Source organism: Falco peregrinus, chromosome 1 (genome assembly GCF_023634155.1).
Source record: "Falco peregrinus isolate bFalPer1 chromosome 1, bFalPer1.pri, whole genome shotgun sequence".
Classification (NCBI taxonomy): domain Eukaryota; kingdom Metazoa; phylum Chordata; class Aves; order Falconiformes; family Falconidae; genus Falco; species Falco peregrinus.
Window position 1 is genome coordinate 25,725,378 of NC_073721.1, and position 19,036 is coordinate 25,744,413.

The window sequence follows — 19,036 nt, forward strand, 5'->3', positions numbered from 1 at the left end:
TTAAAAAAATAATGTCATGCTTTTCTAAAAGAAAATGTAAAGGGACACACTACCCACTTCTGCCCTTTCATCCCCCCTCCTAGATTTGCAAGTTCCCTTTATTTTATATTGATCTAAGTTTTTTGTGGAAAAAGAAGTGAGAAGAGGGTCCAAAAAGTAAAATTTTTCTTTCTTTTCAGAAGTAAAAAATTATATTAATTAAAACATAGAATAAAGTACTATTCACAATGCATATTACTAACATTTCAGGAACATTCCCTAGAGAAGGGCTTCTCAGGTTTTTTAAGCAATGTCTCACTTCACTGAAAAATTCTTCATGGCATTCATCATAGTATACACAAAAACTGCTTCACAAGTGCAGAAGGCCAGGCCTTCGTACAGCTCCCTGTTACAGCTTTGTACCCTGTGGTATAATTTACACTAGTTGTTAAATCATTTTATTGATCAAGGAGAGAAAGGAAAAGCAAGACTTCAGAAATGGCTGTTTGTTGCTATACTCAATAAAGTGATTCATGTCAGAAAACACTATTTTGTTTAAAATTCACATTGCAGTTTACTCCACATTGTCATCTTATTATTCTAAAATATTTTGGACTCATAGCAACAAATGTGGTGTATTTGCACCATGTCAATTTTTTTAAATGAGTATCTAATTACATATGGACTGATATCTGTCTTCTGTGACTATTTTTTTGTCTTTATGTGGATGATGCAGTATCTCATTTGTAAAGTTATTAGAAGATGCTTGGCCCCTTTTTTGAGGGGGCAAAGAAGGTATTTCAGCCTTCTGATACTATCTTAGAAGACTAAGATAGGAAAAGCTTTATTCTAGAAAAGAAAGAGAAATCACATTCTCATTTATTTCTGTCTTGTGTTGCAATGTTCACTTGAGACTGGGTGTGCAGCAAAAAAGTTCAGGTTGGAAGAAAGCTAGGGAAGAGGTTTTATTTCATATGGTCTTTTGTATGGTAGCAAAGAACTGGTTGAATCTGAAAAGGGAAAATGATTCTGAGGATGACAAGTATATGATTTGCTGTGACTGGAGGGAGGCGTTGCTGGCAGTGAGCTTGAGTAGCAGCAGAGGAGACCTTGAACATGAATGCATATATAGTTCAAAAGCTACTGAGGAGGGATGAGGCTTGACTTGATATGTTGCTTAATAGTGTTACGTGGGACTCAAGAGAGGGAAAAAAAGACAGAGGTGTACAGGGAATTACCTAGGTTTGTCCTTTGATCAGTCTAGGGAATCTAAAACGGCAAGTAAATGGATTGGATGCAGGACTGGACCACTGGATGCTGGTAAGGCACTGGAGGAGAAATGACATAGCTCTATTTTTTCTTGTTTGTAACAAAGAAATTGGGGAAGAATGCTTCAGCACTGGAAGTCATCTTTACGATGTCCTTAGTTCCTGAGGAGCTGATCTCATGTTCTGATCCTTACTCCCAAGCATTTCTACCTCCTGCACAATAAACCTCACCATTCTTCTGGCAATTACGGTCTGTCAGATAACAGGCACTAACCATGATCTTTTGCTGAATGCCTACACGTTCAGAGGATCTAAAGCCTTAGATGATTCATTTGCTCATTGGCCTGAGCCACCTATACAACTGAAGATAAGGGTCAAGTTCCTGTACTTAACTTGATCTACAGGCTAGCCAGTATAGAAAAAACATGAGAGTTGGATGTCATCAGGATAATGCAACTTGCCCAGCTGATAGGCAGAAGCACTCCATAGAGTTGATATTTGCTGATAGGAAAAGGTTTATTTGCTGCTTTGCCTTTCCTGTAGGGAAGAGTTACTTTAGGTAAAGATGTGATTTCTTGAAGCAGCAGCTGAGATGAAATCCCTACTGTGTTAAACAGAGGCAGTTCCTCTGTTTTTCGGACTTTGACAAAAGAAAACAAAGGAATGGAAAATAATAAGTTTTGCAGATTGGGAACTGGAAAATCCTCATTTTCCTCTTTCAGATTCCCCCATCTTACTCCTCTCGTTCCTCACGCCCAGGGGTTATTGTCAAAGCCAATGAAGATTTCAAGCTTTTGTTAGAGTCTGCAGTACCTTTAACATATTTTCACACACACCTCTTAACGCCTCCAGACTCAAACTCACAACTTGTTAACAGAGCTCAGATCTCTCGCCCTCCCCTATCCTGACTGGTGTTTTCCTGTGGCAAAGACAAGCACTCATGATTCCAGGCCAGCCTGTTACCTTCAGCCAGGCCAGAAGAGACGTGCCAGGAGACAACCACCAGACATGCCTGAGTCCTGGGACCATCCTGTTCTGTGTAAGTATTCAAGCAGGCTGTAATAAAAAGTTGCAATGTGCCTCAGTTTTGTACTCTGCCAGACACCAGCACAAACATCCCTTAGGTGAGCAGAGGCATGCTGATAGACTGTGCCATGTAGGCTGATGGGATCTGTGTCTCGACTTTGGCCAAGGCATCAGCCTACCCCCTCCTCCTCCCTTGTGTGTGCAGGCACACACATACACGCACCAGATGACTCTTTGCGTCTGGCAGCAAGGTGGATCCCAGCACCAAAGCAACCTCTAGGAGGATCTCCAGCGAGGGCACTGAAGTGCCAGATGGGCATGGGAGGCCCCTGTGGGTACAGCTTGAGGCAGCCTGGAGAGTTTCTCAGGACAGGTGGTGGAGACCCAGACTTGGGGATAGGACACCAGGCCTTTGGATGGTTCTCAGGGGAAGCAAGTTGCCAAAACAGTACAGGAATGTCCAGTGCAACAACACAGAAAGGCAGGACTCCCAGGTGGCGGCGCCCAGCTGGGTGCTGTGGCTGTTCCCTGGCACCACACGAGAGCCAGGCCTCCTGTGCCCCCGGCTTTTCACAGGAGAAAGCCCAAAGGCAGAGGAGGCTGCAGGGAGCTCTGCTCTGGGCGATCAGGGTACCTGAATATCCTGAGTGTACCAGGCTGTCACTTTAGATGCAGCTTAAGTGGCCTCCCCGAAACCACAACGTAAGCCTGTAGATCCCGACCACTGGGCCATCACAAGGCAAGGGTGGTGCTTCTGTTGCATTACCAGGTTTTTCTGTGTTGCTTGAGGTAAGCTAACCTTCAACTGAAACGTGTGATGGCTCGATTGCGGAGCTGTGAAAAACTGTCTTTTTTAAAAAGAAAACCCTCCTCAGGCTTCCATAAAGTAGAAATGGCTAAGGTGATTTTCTCCAACTTTACTATATGAGTCACGCTTGGATTGACACTAAACATCAGCTTAAAAGGAATTATTTTGAAAGTTATAATGGTGTTTCAAAATGAAAGCCTCCCACAACTTTAACTAGAAAATCATGACTGATGTCTTTAGTATAATTAAATGAAGCATTCCAGAAACTTTTAAAGTATAAGTGAATGAAATGAAAAATCACAGCCCATTGAACTGGTAATACCACTGTATTAAAACAAAGTATCTTCAGGGAATAGCTATTTAAATGTGCTGATATTCATGTCCCCTCTCTTCCTTCCTTGAATACAAAGGATTTAAATGTAGTATCTCGACAAAGCACTTAAAAAACAACCTCTCTAGAATACTTCTTTCCTCCTCCCCCTTCTTTCTCTTCCTCTCTCTGGAGACAGGAAAAATACTGGAAGGACTTGGTCCAAATCCTCTTTGCTTCTCTGACAGTAATTTTGCAAGAACCCTAAGAACACCTATATAGTCATTACAGGTGAATCTCAATACAGAACTAATCTACCTGGACAGTTTTGGCTTTGTCTATAGCTGTACTGGCCTGAGGGTAGATCTGAATTTGTCAAAAACCACACAAAGATTTTGTTATGTTCTGCTGGATTGGATATTTAAAAATTGTAAATGTTTACCTCAGGTTTTCCATTTTTGCTTAAGTGCTTCAGAAAAAAACCCACGGTATATCAATGAACTGCGCTAAATACACAGGAAAATCTAAGTCTAAAGCAGTTTTAATTAGAAGTCTTATTTCTAAAACTTTGGGATGTGTAAAGCATCATATATGAAGTCTGTATAGAGTCTGGGTTTCTCTATAATATTACCCATGGAAATGTCAGCCAGAGTACCTACTGTTCCTAGAAAATGGGCACTGTGAGTTTTAATGTTCCTCGTTTCCCAAAAAATATTTTTTAAACATTGTCATTGTAGTTCAGCGTAAAATACACTTTTCACTAATGTAATCCTCTCACAAAGGAACTCTCAATGCAAATAAGTCTGGAAGCATGAAGAAAACCCACTAACAGAATAAAAGTGAGAAATGGCAACGTTGGAATTGTAACTGAGGTACTGAAGCTGCTAAAGCATCTAAGTAATACTGTTTCATAAAAAAGTCTGAGATGAAAAAGGACACTGTATCTCCACAAACACCAATATTTTCTGGCTAACTTAGATCAGTGATGCTTTACTTGAGAATAGCAGCAAACAAAGCAGATTTTTTTTGGAAGGCTGAGTCAATAGAAAAAAAGAAAACAAACAAACAAACCCGACAAACCAGCAAACCATCCAAAACACGAGGTAGGGAGTTTGTGATAAATTCCCTGAGCATGAGCAACTAAGCACAACTCTAGTCAAAGCATTAGAAGAATAAGCTACCTCTGCTCCAAGTCACATGGTAGCAGGTATCTAGCAGTGCTGTGTGAAGAATGAAAAGAGCCGTGCTGTGTTTCAGGAAAGCTTTAGAACTGGCCTTCATTTTGAATTCTATAAAAGAAAAATCCAAAGGTTTTTTTCCTGAACGGACTGGTTTCCTGAACACAATGGCACACTGGACCCTGCTTTTCACATACAATCAAATGAACTGAACCAGCTTGTTCTGAAACATCAAAAGAGGACATCACCAGGAAATAACCCCTTTGCTTGATCTCTTACTCATAGGGATGCACCTATATTGATCTTGGAGGAAGCGATGCTTGAATATTAGCCAGCTCTCTTGGACCCTCCGAATTTCTGGAGCCCTAACCCATGGGATTCCTCCAAGTAGGTCCTTGAAGAAGCCAGTTAGCTCTTCTGAAGTTTAGGGTTGCAATCCTACTTATTGCCCTGCTTCCTCCACACAGGATCCTGAACTGCACCATGTCATGGTTACTGCAGCCAAGACTGTCCCCAACCTTCACATCCCCAACCAGTCCTTCTTTGTAAAGTACAAAGTCCAGTAGCACACCTCACTATCTTGTTGGCTCCTCCACTACCTGCATCAAAATGTTATCATCAGTGCTCTGCAGGAACCTCCAGGACTGTGTGAGCCTAGCTATGTTATCTTTCCAGAAGATATCAGGGAGGTTGAATCTCCCATGAGAACCAGGACCTGTGACCATAAGGCTACTTCCCCCATGTTGGCCTGTCCCTTAATCTTTACCCACAAGCTCTCGATTTATTCTGCATTCATCCTTGGGGAGAGCTCAATATGTTCTAGTTGCTCCCTCCCATAAAAAGCAACTCCACCACCTCTCCTTGCTGGCCTGTCTTTCCTAAAAATTTTGTAGCCACCCATGACAACATTCCAGTGATGTGGGCTACCCCACCATGTCTCTGTAACTGTAATGAGATCATGACCCTGCCACCACACACGGTTCTCCAACTCTTCCTGTTTATTCCCCGTGTGGGTGTACAGGCATTTCAGAGAGGTAATTGAGCACACAGGTTTCCCAGGAGGGCTGCAAAAGGATCCACCATGGCCACGCACACCCTTGAGGTGGCCGGCTTTCTGGTACCCATCTTGGGAGGCAGCAAGGGAACATACATCGCTGCCCCGGTTGGCCTGGTTTATTTCCCAGTCAGATGCAATGGCATGAGCATTGCCACCTTGGACTCCTCTCCCTGAGTCCTTCAGTGTAAAGCCTGCCCCACCAGGTTGGCCAGCCTGCTGCCAAAGATTCTCTTGCCTCTTCTATACAGTTGGATCCCATCGCTGCCATACAGGCTATACTCAAAGAACGTCCTGTTGTCTCATTCAGTGATATTTTGGAATTTACTTTCAATAAATAAATTGGTCAAGATCAAGCCTCTCCTCTATAAACTGGAAATAAAAAAATTGTAGGAATTTAGTGTCACTTTACAAGTATTTCTTCCCCTTTCAATCACTCACAATCCTTAAAAACACAGCTCCAGGTGCCCTTTAATGAAGGAGAATGTTGAAGGGGGGAAACATCAAGTGATGAAAAATAACTGCAGTAAAACCCAAATTGCAGTGGGTGAAACTGTTATGTTCAGCCCTTTACAACCACAGTATTTAATAGTTCATTTGTCATAATATTTGTTCATTTTTACCAGCAGGTTTGGGAATGAATAATTTAATGGCCAAATGGACACTACTTCTTTCTAGCTAACCAGTCCTCCACTGTAATGAATTCTGAGTCTCCGGGGTCTTGCTCAGACTTGCCAGGCTGCGGTTCCACATAGCTGGTTTTTTCCAGCTTGCTGCTTCAGTAAAATTTAATCCAAATCCAGAAGTCTATATTCCCCATTTCAGGTGTCAACGGGTCTACTTTTGCAAAGGCAGCTCCAAGAAAGCTTAGAGATCGCTAGACAAGAAACCCAAAAAAAGATTAGCCAGGATAATGTGTCCTCTTTGTCTTCTTGAATAAGAGCCTGCCCATGACAAGTTTCCACTACAGTATATTCTTTTCCTTCAGCAAAATATGTTATAATTTTCCTCATTTTTAAAATAATGCAAAATCCAAAACACTAAATATTTTTAAAATACAGGACAACTTTCAACACAACACAAATTGCTACCACCAACTTCACAGGCATGAAAACATAGTACATCCAATCTACAGAATGAACCTTGTGCCTTTCTCCTGTCAAGAAAGGAGTTTCTTGCCTTCTTCCCCTGGACTTTCTGTACAGAATGGCAAAGTTGGAGGCCAGATTCCACTACTGGTTATCCACAAATGACCATTTTCCCACCTCAGCGTGTGTATCACAATTCTTTTACGATGCCTTTTTATGTTCATCAGAATTTAGAGTTATACCTTTATGCTAAAACAGAAATAGATACAGCTGGTGATAAACCATCTCCTCCTCCAAAGTCTTTAAAGATAGTGGGATTTGGACGTTATCAAGGATGCGAGGCCCCTCTTCTCTGTTCATTTCACAGGTGCTACACCACACATGAAAGCAATGAAGTGGGATCAGCAGAAGGAGGCCCTTCTTCTTGTCTCTCGGTGAGTATGTCTTTCCGTTGCTCTTCCCAGCAGCAAGTTGGCAACTCTAAGGTTTTTTTTCTGAGAGGTAGTGGCATCAACTTTGTGTGGATAAAGACTAAAATACCTAAGGTTTATTGCTGTTCCTACAGCTTCCAATAATATCAGTTCTCATTGCCAGGCTGACAACTTCAAAGATGCACTTGAATTTAGGAGCAGAACTTTGGCATCAGTGTGGGATGAATCACCAGAGGTGGCCTATGGACATTTCAGGGAGCTCACTGCAAACTGCAGGTCTTTGGGATATTTGATAAGATGCCCCCCTTCAGTGCTTAGGCAGTGGTGCAGAAGCTTTGTGTTAAGTAACAGGCTTTGGAAATGTTAAGCTCCTTCTTGTGTTGTTTAATTCACAGGCAGTCCGTCCACTGTGCTATTTTAATTTCAGTTATTTTTTGAAAAAAATGCAGATTGTGTTCTGCTAATGACCAAACTCATTTAGCAAAAATAGCTTTTTAATATGGGACAATACACTCTTGAGAGACTACAATCAGTATTGTAGCTAAAACTGCTTGTGCTAAGTGGTCTCCAAATGCAGACTCTTCAGGTAAAAGGGAAACTTCAGTACATAACAATGCAAAAATTAAAAATAGCACAGCTTTAGCTCTAAAGACTTATCATCAAAACATCTTATTAGATTCTTAAAGAAAAGCTTTGCACCTTGTCAGCAGCTGTTTTGGGTCATGGGTATAAATATTTCCAAGTAATTTGTGGCCAGACAACACACTTTGTTCAGGGATTTAGTATTTCAACTGTTTGTTAAACCTTGACTTCTACAGCAAATAAACAAAATTTAACAACCCGCATAGAGAACTGCTTACAAAATATTATACTGGCAGATGGTACTGTGTATCTGAAATATTTCATGACAATCACAACAGGTTTTCATGGTTTGTATTCATTATGACAGTTATGTTGCAAATTCTACAGCAAGTTTAGATAACAGCATATACTTCTATTATCTGAGCTCATGCTTTCCATTTCCACCTTCTAAATTTTATGCCTATTGCCAATTTCTAAATACCTGTTACCAGAGTAACTCTTCTAGGCCATTATTCTTTACTTTGTTTCAAAAATTCCTACATTTTCTAGTATGGGAACAGTTCTCTAACCAGTAAATACATGCTACTGACAACAGACTTGGGTTTCTTGCAGTTACCTTTTATGTTCCTCTCTGGAGATCTGCAAACCATATGTTGAAATACATTGTCCCTAGTCTCTTAACACATCTCTCATAAAAAGTGAGCTGTTTATAAATAACGTACTTAAAGAAAGCTCTGTATCTGTGGCTCAATTTAACTTGCAGCAGCAATAGACCATATTTCTGATTGCAGGTATTTGTACAGCTGATGAGTGATGATGATTCCAATGCCAGCAAGGTTAGCGATCAGTAATCTTCAGTGGGAGTGAAGGTGACACAGCTGCAGGTCAGGTTACTGGGAGATCTCATGATCTGTCTGCCTAGACCTCTAATAACAAGCTCTCCCCCAAGACTAAAAAGTTTTCAACTCAAAAAAGTAAGTTTATTTAAATGAAAACTAGAAATTTGATATGTTTAAATACAGAAAATTCATCACATAGTGAGTCAGAAGTAAAACAGTTTGTACACAATTCTCCCACAAAATGGTGCCCTTGCAGTCAAGCCTTTGCTTCCAGTTCTGATTTTACCCAACTCAGTGAATTTCTGAGATACAACAAACTCTGCCCAGTCTCCTTTTGTCCCTGAGCAGTTTTTCCACCACCATTAATATGTGGCAAGCTGCTGCTTGCCCCTCAACCTGCTATACCCTGGAGAACAAATAGCTCCCAACATCAGAAAAGTGTTTCCTTTCATATGGCTCTACCTCCACTTCTCACAATTTCCTTACAGGAACATAGAAAACTGTAAACAAAAATGGATAACCAACTTTCCTTGTGGTTATATTTTTAACTTACTCTTCTTCAACTAAAAAGCTTGGTTTCAAGTTTTTGACAGTACCAAAACCCCACCCATTTCCTTGATATATCTCAGGAAAAAACTTTGCTGCCAGCTTTTTCATCAAGACACAATGTACCTCTAAAAATAGACTCCACCCTGGTTTCTCCTTACTTTAAAAAACGTTATTTTTGTAATATCTCTCCTTGTTTTTATGCTTTGGGTGTTTTTTTTTTAAACAATCATGACCATTTTGCAGTGAAATAGCTGTCCACGACGACGTTAACCCCTCTCAGAGGTCTCTTGTGCTAACTCACAGTTTCATAGCAGAGGCCAGATAAAGACAGAAATATACTGACTACTGGCTTGATCTCTCTGCATATCTCAGTTCTGCATGTTATTAGAACAGCTGGCATTATTAAAAATTTCATTCTTGTCTGTACATTACACAAAAAGCTTGTTTACAGTTAGAGGTGAGTCACTACCTGATTTGCATACATACTAATATGTACAGAACCACCCATATGTATCAAATAATCTAGATGCTCTATCTATATAAAGCCTCCTGAGTAAAAAGCAAGGTAAAAGAAGAAAATCAAAGCTGCTGTGCTCTTTCATTTTGTTATGTTAATTCAAACAGAATAGAAACAAATTTTCCCTATGACATATTTAATTACTGGGGTCTTGCGGAAAGGAAAACTTCACCTTCGTAGTAAGAGTTTCCTCAAAACTTTTAATCTGTTTTTTCTATCTTCAGTATACATAGGAATAGATATACTATGAATCAGTCCTTTAGAAATAGTTGGCCATGCAGTATAACATGAAAAACTAAAACTTGCAAGCTTTCCAGTTGGAAGAAGTTATCCTCACCTTACAAATAGTAGTGACCACTAGGACAAAGCTGCAGTGAGCATTGCTTTATGATGCTTGTGCTTTGTACACTCAGATAGCAGAACTTGTAATTTTGCTCCCCAGTCTTGCTTGTATGACAGCTGCAGCTTGGCAGGCTCAACTATTCCTCAAGCTCTTTAATGTTCATGCAAAACCTGCAATGGCCAGCTCTGTCTGCAGATTTCCTAGTCCACAGAGGAAGGACCAGATCTTTGTATGATATACTGAGAGAGAAAAAAAATAGGTGTTTGTAGCTGAAAGACAGCACCATATGTACAGTATCAACTGCAGATTAAATGGGATGTCCTGTTTCAAAAGTTGCCACAAATGTTTCCAATAAAATATTTCAAATTCAACAAATACTGGATTTCTTTCAAAGTAATAAGATACTCTCTTTATATAATTTACAGGGATTTTTATAAATAAATTTCAGAGAAAATTATTCTAGAAAAGTCAAAGAACATTCCTTGATTAATTTCTGTTCCTGTAGAAGGCTGTGAGAGCATGCTGCCAGTGAGAGTAAACTTGCTTCAAACACAGTATAACGACTACAAATGCTTTGATGTTTTTGTTCTATGATACTCATTCAGTTCAAGAAGAACACTCGAGGAAAATATAGTTTGATACCAGTGTACACAGGTTGTACTACACCATCATGCCAGTATAGGTATTTGCATTTTTGTGATTTATATTAGGAGATATTTCTGAAAGCTCCCTTCAAAACCTAAGAGGAGTGTTTCTAGAATTGTATTTTTCCTGTGAATTTTGAGGCAAATCCAACCTTACTTTATGGAGACTATTTTTGTGACCTTGACAGGAAAAAAGTCACTTCTTAAATGTCTCCAGAATGCCCTGTTTGGCAAAAATATGAATTAATGTTCCCTTACCTCTGTTTATTAGGCTCCTTTGAAATGTCTGGTTGAACCCCCAAGAATTAGAGACCCCAAAATAATTTCTGAAAACTCATCCAGTGTTAAACCCTGGTAGGCAAACAGAAGATAGTTTCAAATGTGGGGGGAAAATGCAACATCATTTCAAGAAAAGGCATTCACATAAATGGGGTGTAATTCCAAATCTCCTGATAGTGGCTGAACTATAATTCTCCATTCATGCATACCTTGGAACATTACCATTTGCAGTCGCCATTTCACTGCCACCTCTAGGTTATCTTGCATCTCCATACTTCATGACTCCATTTCAGTGACACTACTTAAATGCATCCAGTATATAACAGCGATAGAATAATCAATCTACACGCTTTTTCTGTAACATCCTCTAGCTTCCCAAACTTTGTCAGCCTTTACTGTGCAGCCACAAGACACACCTACCAAACTTTAGATCTTACATCTATTCCCAGTGCAGAAGGACGTTTTGGTGGTAAAAGAACACTCTTTACTTCTGAATTGTTAAGTCTTCACTAAATAGTCCCTCTGATAAAATATCTTTTATTTGCTACCTCCTATCTTACTTATTGTGCATCTGGCAGGCTAGTCATGAAGCACAAAGATGTAACAAAACAATTCTTGTGGCCAAGACCAGGTTACAGTGTAAGTAACTGCATCTCTTGCAGGCTGCCTGCATGACATAGGAAAACATACCGGACAACGCCACGGAAAGGTACCTAAAGTGTGATCATTAGTACAGCAAAACACCCCATTTACTCTTTTGGAGGTGGCTCTCAGTGAGAGATACACATTGCACTGCCTTCTACTACTTAATGCTTCCAACTTCCAATTCAACTTCTTCATCTCAGGATTTGAGAGAAAAAATTTCTGTTGCATATATTTTCAATGTAAATAATAAAACTGAGATTGCAGAGGTGTTCAGCAAGAACTTCTCTGCAAAACGAATTTGCAGATTCAAACAACTTGAGGAACGTTCTTTAAGTGGACTAAATTAGAAAAACTACACGGAAAGGAATAAAAACAAAACTTTTTTCCACTTTAGTGTATCAATGCTGCCTGTATCTTTCATAAGCTAGACAAGTTATGTACAGACTGAGAGAATACAGTTATTTATTGGGCTGAGCAATGGAAAGAATGGCTCTTGTGATGGTGGTTAGGAGGGATATTAATCCCTAAACTTTATTCTGCAATGTAGACCTTAATTGCAGTAACTTCATCACATGCTTTTCCTATAGTTCCTTTTAGTTTTTTCCTAATTCCTCAGTTATTCCGGCATAAACACATACTCACCAAAACCTCATGGGGGACACTGCTGGTAGGTGCCTATATTTATTCTAGATCCAAAATACATTACATACGGGATTTCTTCATATCTGTCTCTACATATATATACTCTACATGTATTTTCTGACGGAACTGAGCAGAGCTGGCAGTACGACTGCAGCCTTTTCCACCCATGGCCTGAAAGCAGAGGAGTTCCACATCGAATGGGAAGCCACGCAGGGCTCTTAGGTGTCATTAGGCTTAGGAAATCGCTGACAGGGTTTTCAGGTGACATTTTCAGTTTGGGATGTAGGCACAATTTAGACACCTGGGTTCTATTGAAAGTGCTTAAGTCTTTATTTAAGTTTAGCACCAAGTTTTTCCTGTGAGGCACTTGGAGGCCTCCTCAGTTCCGAGGTATGCAGCAAGGACACTGGAAATGGGTGAGCTTTTAGCGGCTGACATATTCTAAGGTGAAGCATAAGTACTCATACTTACTTGGAGCATGGCAAAAGATACAAAACAAGGATGGACAAAGAACTGATCCTTGTGTACAAAAATCTCAGGATCAACAAAAACTTTGGTATCATTTGCATAAAATTCTAAATCCTCATCTATTTAATGGAAGTTTGGAATACTCACAAATTGTTGGCTAAGATACAGACTGGAAAAGTTCCCCAAAAGTGTTTCATTACTTGTGTGGGTGTGACGAAAGTGTTATAATTCATCAACTGTATTTGAGTAGTTATGTTACTTTATCACTTTCTAAGCCAAAGAGCTATTTTTAAATTGAATTAAAAATTGCTACTTCTGCAGTTATCCAGTGGATACTCTCCAAAACAAGATTTCTGTAGCTATCTTGGGTCAGAAGAACATGATGAATCAGCATGCAAACACCACCAGTTTAAATTCAATTAATTCCCTTTATATGTTCGTTCACCCACTAAGATGTGGTTCACATCCGTCCCTCATAATTCACGCCCAATGTTCTCTCACTCTTAAATGTGAAGGAATCTAAATGTGGTATAATTTATTTAACTCAGAACCAAAAAAGTAGAGCCTTAAGAGACAAAAAAAACCCCAACAAAACCTAAACAAAAAAAAAACCCACAAACACACTAATAAGAAATTCTTAAAAGAAGCTACTATTCACTGAGGCACAATTATCCTGCCAAAGTCTCTGTAATGCCTACCTTTCTCCAGAGATACCCCTTGTATCATGGATGGCGAGTATAGTGAATGTAATATTGATTGTTCAGGTATCAAGCTGTCTTGCCTGTTTAATCCTTCTGAAATTTGAAAAGGGAGAAATACTCTTGCCTCTTTGTCACATCTGTTTTCGTTCTGACAGACCTGCCTGTAAGCACATAGTCTTCTTCCAAAACAGGGTCTTAAATAAGGCAGAGATACTTTAAAAATAACATGCTTATCTCAGGTCACCCTGATAAAGATATGTGGAGGTTTTCAGGTTGTGAAATAAAAGGAAAGATGTTATCTGGAGAAAAGCGTAATAGTCCAAATCTTGGTATCACTACAGACATTAACTCATGATCACCACAAATTCAGTACTTTGTGGATAATAAAATAACCTTTTCAAACTACCTTCTTTCTTGTGCACCCTTTACAAAGTTAGAGATCCCCATAATAGCATACTAACATCTACTTCACAGTCGTAACATTTATACAACTTCAGGGTAGAAGCAACTTAAACAGTACAACCAGTGCTTCATATATCTGACTAGGAAAAAAGGATGGCTTTTTTTCAACAGAATGATACCAGTCCATTTGTAGACTCCATGCTAATCTGCATCTTTCAGAGCTTTCCAACTCATAAATTCAGCTGAAAAACACATCCACCACTAAGGGCTGTGTAGCAAAATATCTCTGCATGCAATAGGCCTGCCAGCTGCTGGCATTTCATGGCTCTCAGTGCCATGTGTTGAGTAGCACATATTTGTGCAAGGGAAACAAATCAAAAAGCCTCTTCAATTTACTCATATCCTTTACTCAAACATATCCCGTTTGGAAGGGCCTCAAAGCCTCTTTTTTTTACCAGTTGTATTTGTTTGTTTAACAAAAGATATTACATCTCCCTACAAACCTTGCCTAACAGTTATAACAAACTTTTTTAAAAAAAAAGCTTAATTCAATAGTAACATTCTTTCAGCTGTTTACCTTCAACAGATTTTCATATCTGCCTCAGGAAGAACCTAGAGATTTAACAACAAAAATCTTAAAATACCCAACGCCATTTGCTGTCTCTGCACTGGCTGTAACAGCATCTTTCCCTTCAGGAGAGGCTTTACTGGATCACGACAAAGGCTTCCTAAACTGTCCTATAAAAACAGCTGGCAATGCAATTAATAATTATTATTCAAAAATGGGGGGTTTTGCCCTGTCTTAACCCTTCTCCCTAAACAAATGTCTCACGTGTGACCCCAGGATACTTAACTGTGCTACAAGGCTTAAGTCTGTCTAAAGGGCATCAAGGATAGTGGCAAAGTTGAAGGACGGTGAATTTCATTCACTTCTTCCCTGCTTCTGGATTTCCTGGTTCATCTTGTATTTGTATTCTTTGCACTGAGATAATAGGTACTGTATCATCAGAGATGTCCTCCTCCAAGATAATATAAAACATGCAAGTGTTTCCATCAAACCCATGGAAAAATGGTCCTTGTGAAAATGGTCTGGCCCTCTAACGCACTATACATGTTGTGATTTGCAGGCTCCTGTACCACATACAATACTCTATCTGGAGGTACTCATTTTTTCAGAGATAAATCTCCCTTACTGATCATTCAAGGCTAAGTTCCTAAGTACGGAAGTGTAAGAACAACTGCCAGTAAGATAGCACCATTAAAATCAATACTACACTGGCAACATTTCATCATTCACATTTATTTTAATCATTTCTCCCTGGTTTGCGTATTTTGTACATATTCACTATTCAAAGATTAGTTAACATCCCAAGCTAATCTTTGGCCTGACTGAGCAGTGTTACAACAGTATAAGATTATTTATTTCTAAACAGGATTACAAATCATGGAGATTTTTCAATTCTTTGTTGCCAAGTGGTAGAGACATTTTGCTAATGAATTGCTGGCTTGTCACCTTTTATTTATATCACCTGTCTTAACTGTATATAGGATTTGGGTGGCACAGGTTAACACATCATGATTCACAGAATTTTGGTTTCATGTAGCAAGTAGACAAGAGTATAATGAATTATGAAGAGATGATGTACAATAAACATTCAGTGATAGAAGTAAGAATGCAAGGACAAGAGGAGAATAACTCAAGTTTAAACCAGCAATTGTTAATGAAACCGAGTCACTCATAATAGGTTATATTCTGTTCTAAATATATAGCTATATCTCTTGTTGGTGTTTGCGGGGGGGGGGGGGGAGGAGAGTGGAGGGAGAATGGAAAGACAACAGCTGGAGATGCAATCATCACTGTGACCAGTTCAGCCAAAGCCCCTGCTCAGCATACAGCAGTGACCTCAATTGTTAAGCTAAGAAATGAAAAAGAGTAAAACTGAACTACTTCAGTGCTACAGTGTGAATCAGTCACACACACCCTTACTTGGGTAAGAAGGTTTAATTATACCTGTCTTCAAAAGGTTATTAGAAACGGAGGTGAAGAGTTCAGAGATGGACATCAAGAACAATCAGTAGAAATACTTTATGTGGAGAGAGTGGAAAAATTAAATCACCTATCTTAAAAATAGGATAGAAAAACACTGGGAAAGCAGATGAAACTATTAATATTTTCTTACAATACTGGAATTAAGTTAAAAGACAGCAAGCTTCAAGGCAACATCAACAAAAAAACCCCACCGTTTGGTACTTGAAGTCTGTACACGGATTTCATTGCTACAAGATGCATTGCAGCATTCAGATAACTGCTAGCTATTACATAAGTCACAAAGAGCATTGAAGGAGGGCATGCTTATACAGAAACTAAAGTTTTGAAACTAACATAAACCATGATGTTCCTTGGCATGAAACAATCTCCAGTTATTGTGGGCAACTCTTTTGAGAGACTGTTTCTTTGCAGAAACCTAATACGGAGTTTTTTCCTAAAACTTTCTGAAGTACATAGTCAAAGACGACTGCTGATATCAGACTTGAAAAACTACTTCTAGAGTCTAGTTAGGAAATTCTTCGATTTCTGCTAATTGTCTTGAGTTGTAATGAAAACAGTCTCCCTCTAGATGCTGAAATTCTTGGCATGGGATTTAGGCTGTGGAAGAGGGAAGTTACAGGCTGCAACTTACATTAGAATGGGACCTGCATGGAATAAAGGGATCTGTTAGCTTTCCTCTGCAGAGGACAGCTTAGACATGGGCAAATGTAAGGTCTTAGGTATGGCCTTAACATCAGAAGTGAATGCCTAAGATCCTCTTCTACAGTCTGTCTACATCTTATTGCTCCAGTGTCTGCATCTTTTGGACGAAGCTAAATGTCAATGAGCATCTTGGTTTTTAAGAAGGCAGAAGAAAATGTTTAAAAAGCAAATACTTGAAAGCAATTTTTTCCTTCAAAGAAAACGTTATTTGTCAGAAATGGTTCTGTTAGTTAAAATGGAGCTATTCTGGGATTGTCACAGAGCAATGATAAAACACTAATAAGCTGTAATTCTCTGATCTGGTAAAACTCCCCTGAACTCAGTGAGGTTACACTATCACCAGCTTCGGCAGAATCAGCTCCGATCTAGCTGTGGTATAAATAGTTTAAAGACGTAACGTTGCAAATTTTAAAGCGGTTGCAAATGCCCCGTGATTTGTACAGAGCCACAGAAAACTTACGGAGTCCAGCTCCAGCTTGGTTCTGACACTTGGACCTAACGACAGCGGGGAAGCTACCCCGAGGGATGACCAGGCACCCGGGCTGGGACAGCGGGGGGCAGCACGCCCCGCTCCGGCGGGCGCCTTCGAACAGGAGAGGCTGCAAGGCTGGCTCCCGCCTCCCGCCGTGCCTCCAGCTCGTCTGCAGCTCGTTTCCAAGGGGCCCGGAGGAGGCGAAAGAGACCCCTGGTGGCACCGCTGACTGGCCCCAGCGGCGCGGCCACCCTCGGTCCCCGGGGCGGCGGGCAGCGGCGCGGAGCCGGCCCCCGGAGCGCGGGCAGCGACGGGCGGGCCGGCGCCGCCCCGTGTCTCACCTGTCGATACTTATCACGCAGAGAGTCATGATGGAGGCCGTGCAGCACATGACGTCCATGGCGATGAAGACGTTGCAGAAGAGGCGCCCGAAGATCCACTCGCCGCCGATGAGGTCGGTCACGCTGACGAAGGGCATGACGGCCAGGGCCACCGAGAGGTCGGCCAGGGCCAGCGAGACGATGAGATAGTTGGAGGGCTGCCGCAGCTTCTTCACGAAGCAGACGGAGATGACCACCAGGCAGTTGCCGGCGATGGTCAGCAGGGTGATGAGGGAGAGGACGGCCCCGATGACAACTTTCTCCACGTTGCCGTAGCTGAGGATCTGCTCCCCGCACTGGGAGTCGTTGGCGGGGAGGGGGCTCGCCGTGGGCAGCGCCGACGGAGGGGGCGACGGGCCAAGCTTGGCCAGGCTGCGCGGGGGCCAGGAGCCGGCGATCATCCTGCCGCCGCTCAGCGCCCGCGGGTCCTCCAGGACCGAGGGCCGGAGGTTACCGTAGAGGTGACTGCCGTTGAGGGCGAGGACCATGTTGGCGTGAGCCGCCCATGAAGCCCCTCCGCCCGCTCGCCAGCTCTCCCCGCCGCCCGGGATGCTCGGGCTCCTCCTCGGGCCCCCGGCGCCGCCCGCCCCCTCGCCGCCGGCGGAGCGGCCCGCCGGGGGGCCCAGCCTTCAACTTCCCCCGGCACAGCCGGGCTCGCCCACGGCGCTCCCCGGGCGGCCGGGGGGTGGGCTCGGCGCCATCACCCCCAGCCCGCGGGGAGAGGGGGGCGGGCGGGGGTGGCGGCCGCTCCCCGCCCACCCGCGCCCACCGCCCGCTCCCACCCGCGGCTGAGTCCTCCGACGGCGGCGGGGCGGGAGCCGCTCCGCCCCCCGCTCCCGCCTCCCGCTCCGAGCGGCGGCTGGGGGGGAGCCCCTTGGCCGCAGCCCGTCTGCGCGGCGGCCTCGGGCGCCGGCTTCGCCTGCGCGGCCGGCCCGGGCGGGGGGCGCTTCGGGAAAGCCCCTATGTATGTGCGTGTGTGTGTACATAGGTAGATAGAGATCGATCGGTACGTCTGTAGGGCGCGCCCGGAGCAGGAGCGCCGGCAGGCTGAGCGGCTCCAGCCGGCGGCGGGTGGGCGCCCCGCAGCCCTGCCTCTCCCGCGGCTGCTCCAGAAGAGCCTCTGTCCCCGCTATGGAAATGTCCCTGCTGCCAGATTCGGGTCCGGCCGGAGCGTGACAGCTGCTTGGAGAATTAATAGTGGCCACTCTTGTAAGATCTACCCCCAGCGTGGTCAACTGTGAAGTATTTCTTTATATCTTCAAGCTTACAGATTCTCCTTTCTACTAAATCAATGTGAATCCCATTATCTATATTCTATCTTTTATTAATATTTATATAGCATTATTTGCAATGTATGCATTTGCTGTTACATGTGTAATCCTTTTGGTAAAGTTAGAAACAGCAGCAAAATCCCTTTGAATTACCTGCTTTTCCTGCAGATTCCTTGGACTCTTTGATACTAGCCCGTTGCTGGGACTTGCTAGATTTTTCCATTCTTTAAGTCATATTGTTGCCTCCACGTGGGGTGAAAACTAACAATTTGAATTGTCCATTACCAATGGGAGACCAGCAGTCAATAACACCTCTTAGTATAGTGACAGCTAGACAGTAAGTATCAAAACCAGGAAAGACTTGCTCCTGAGCATCCCTTCGTATTTCCAACAAGTGAAAGAAACCAG

The 19,036-nt window shown here is 42.2% G+C and overlaps 1 protein-coding gene across 2 annotated transcripts in view; it reads right to left on the minus strand.

The window, feature by feature from the left end:
• The window catches only part of HTR7 (5-hydroxytryptamine receptor 7), a 39,481-nt gene extending 21,316 nt beyond the window's left edge, over nucleotides 1-18,165 (minus strand). For both annotated transcript variants that reach the window (XM_055793776.1, XM_055793777.1), the window contains exon 1: nucleotides 17,319-18,165. In XM_055793776.1, the coding sequence (XP_055649751.1) occupies nucleotides 17,319-17,845 (527 nt within the window). In that variant the 5' untranslated portion in view covers nucleotides 17,846-18,165. The remainder of the gene's footprint in view (nucleotides 1-17,318) is intronic.
• Nucleotides 18,166-19,036: the final 871 nt, after the last annotated feature.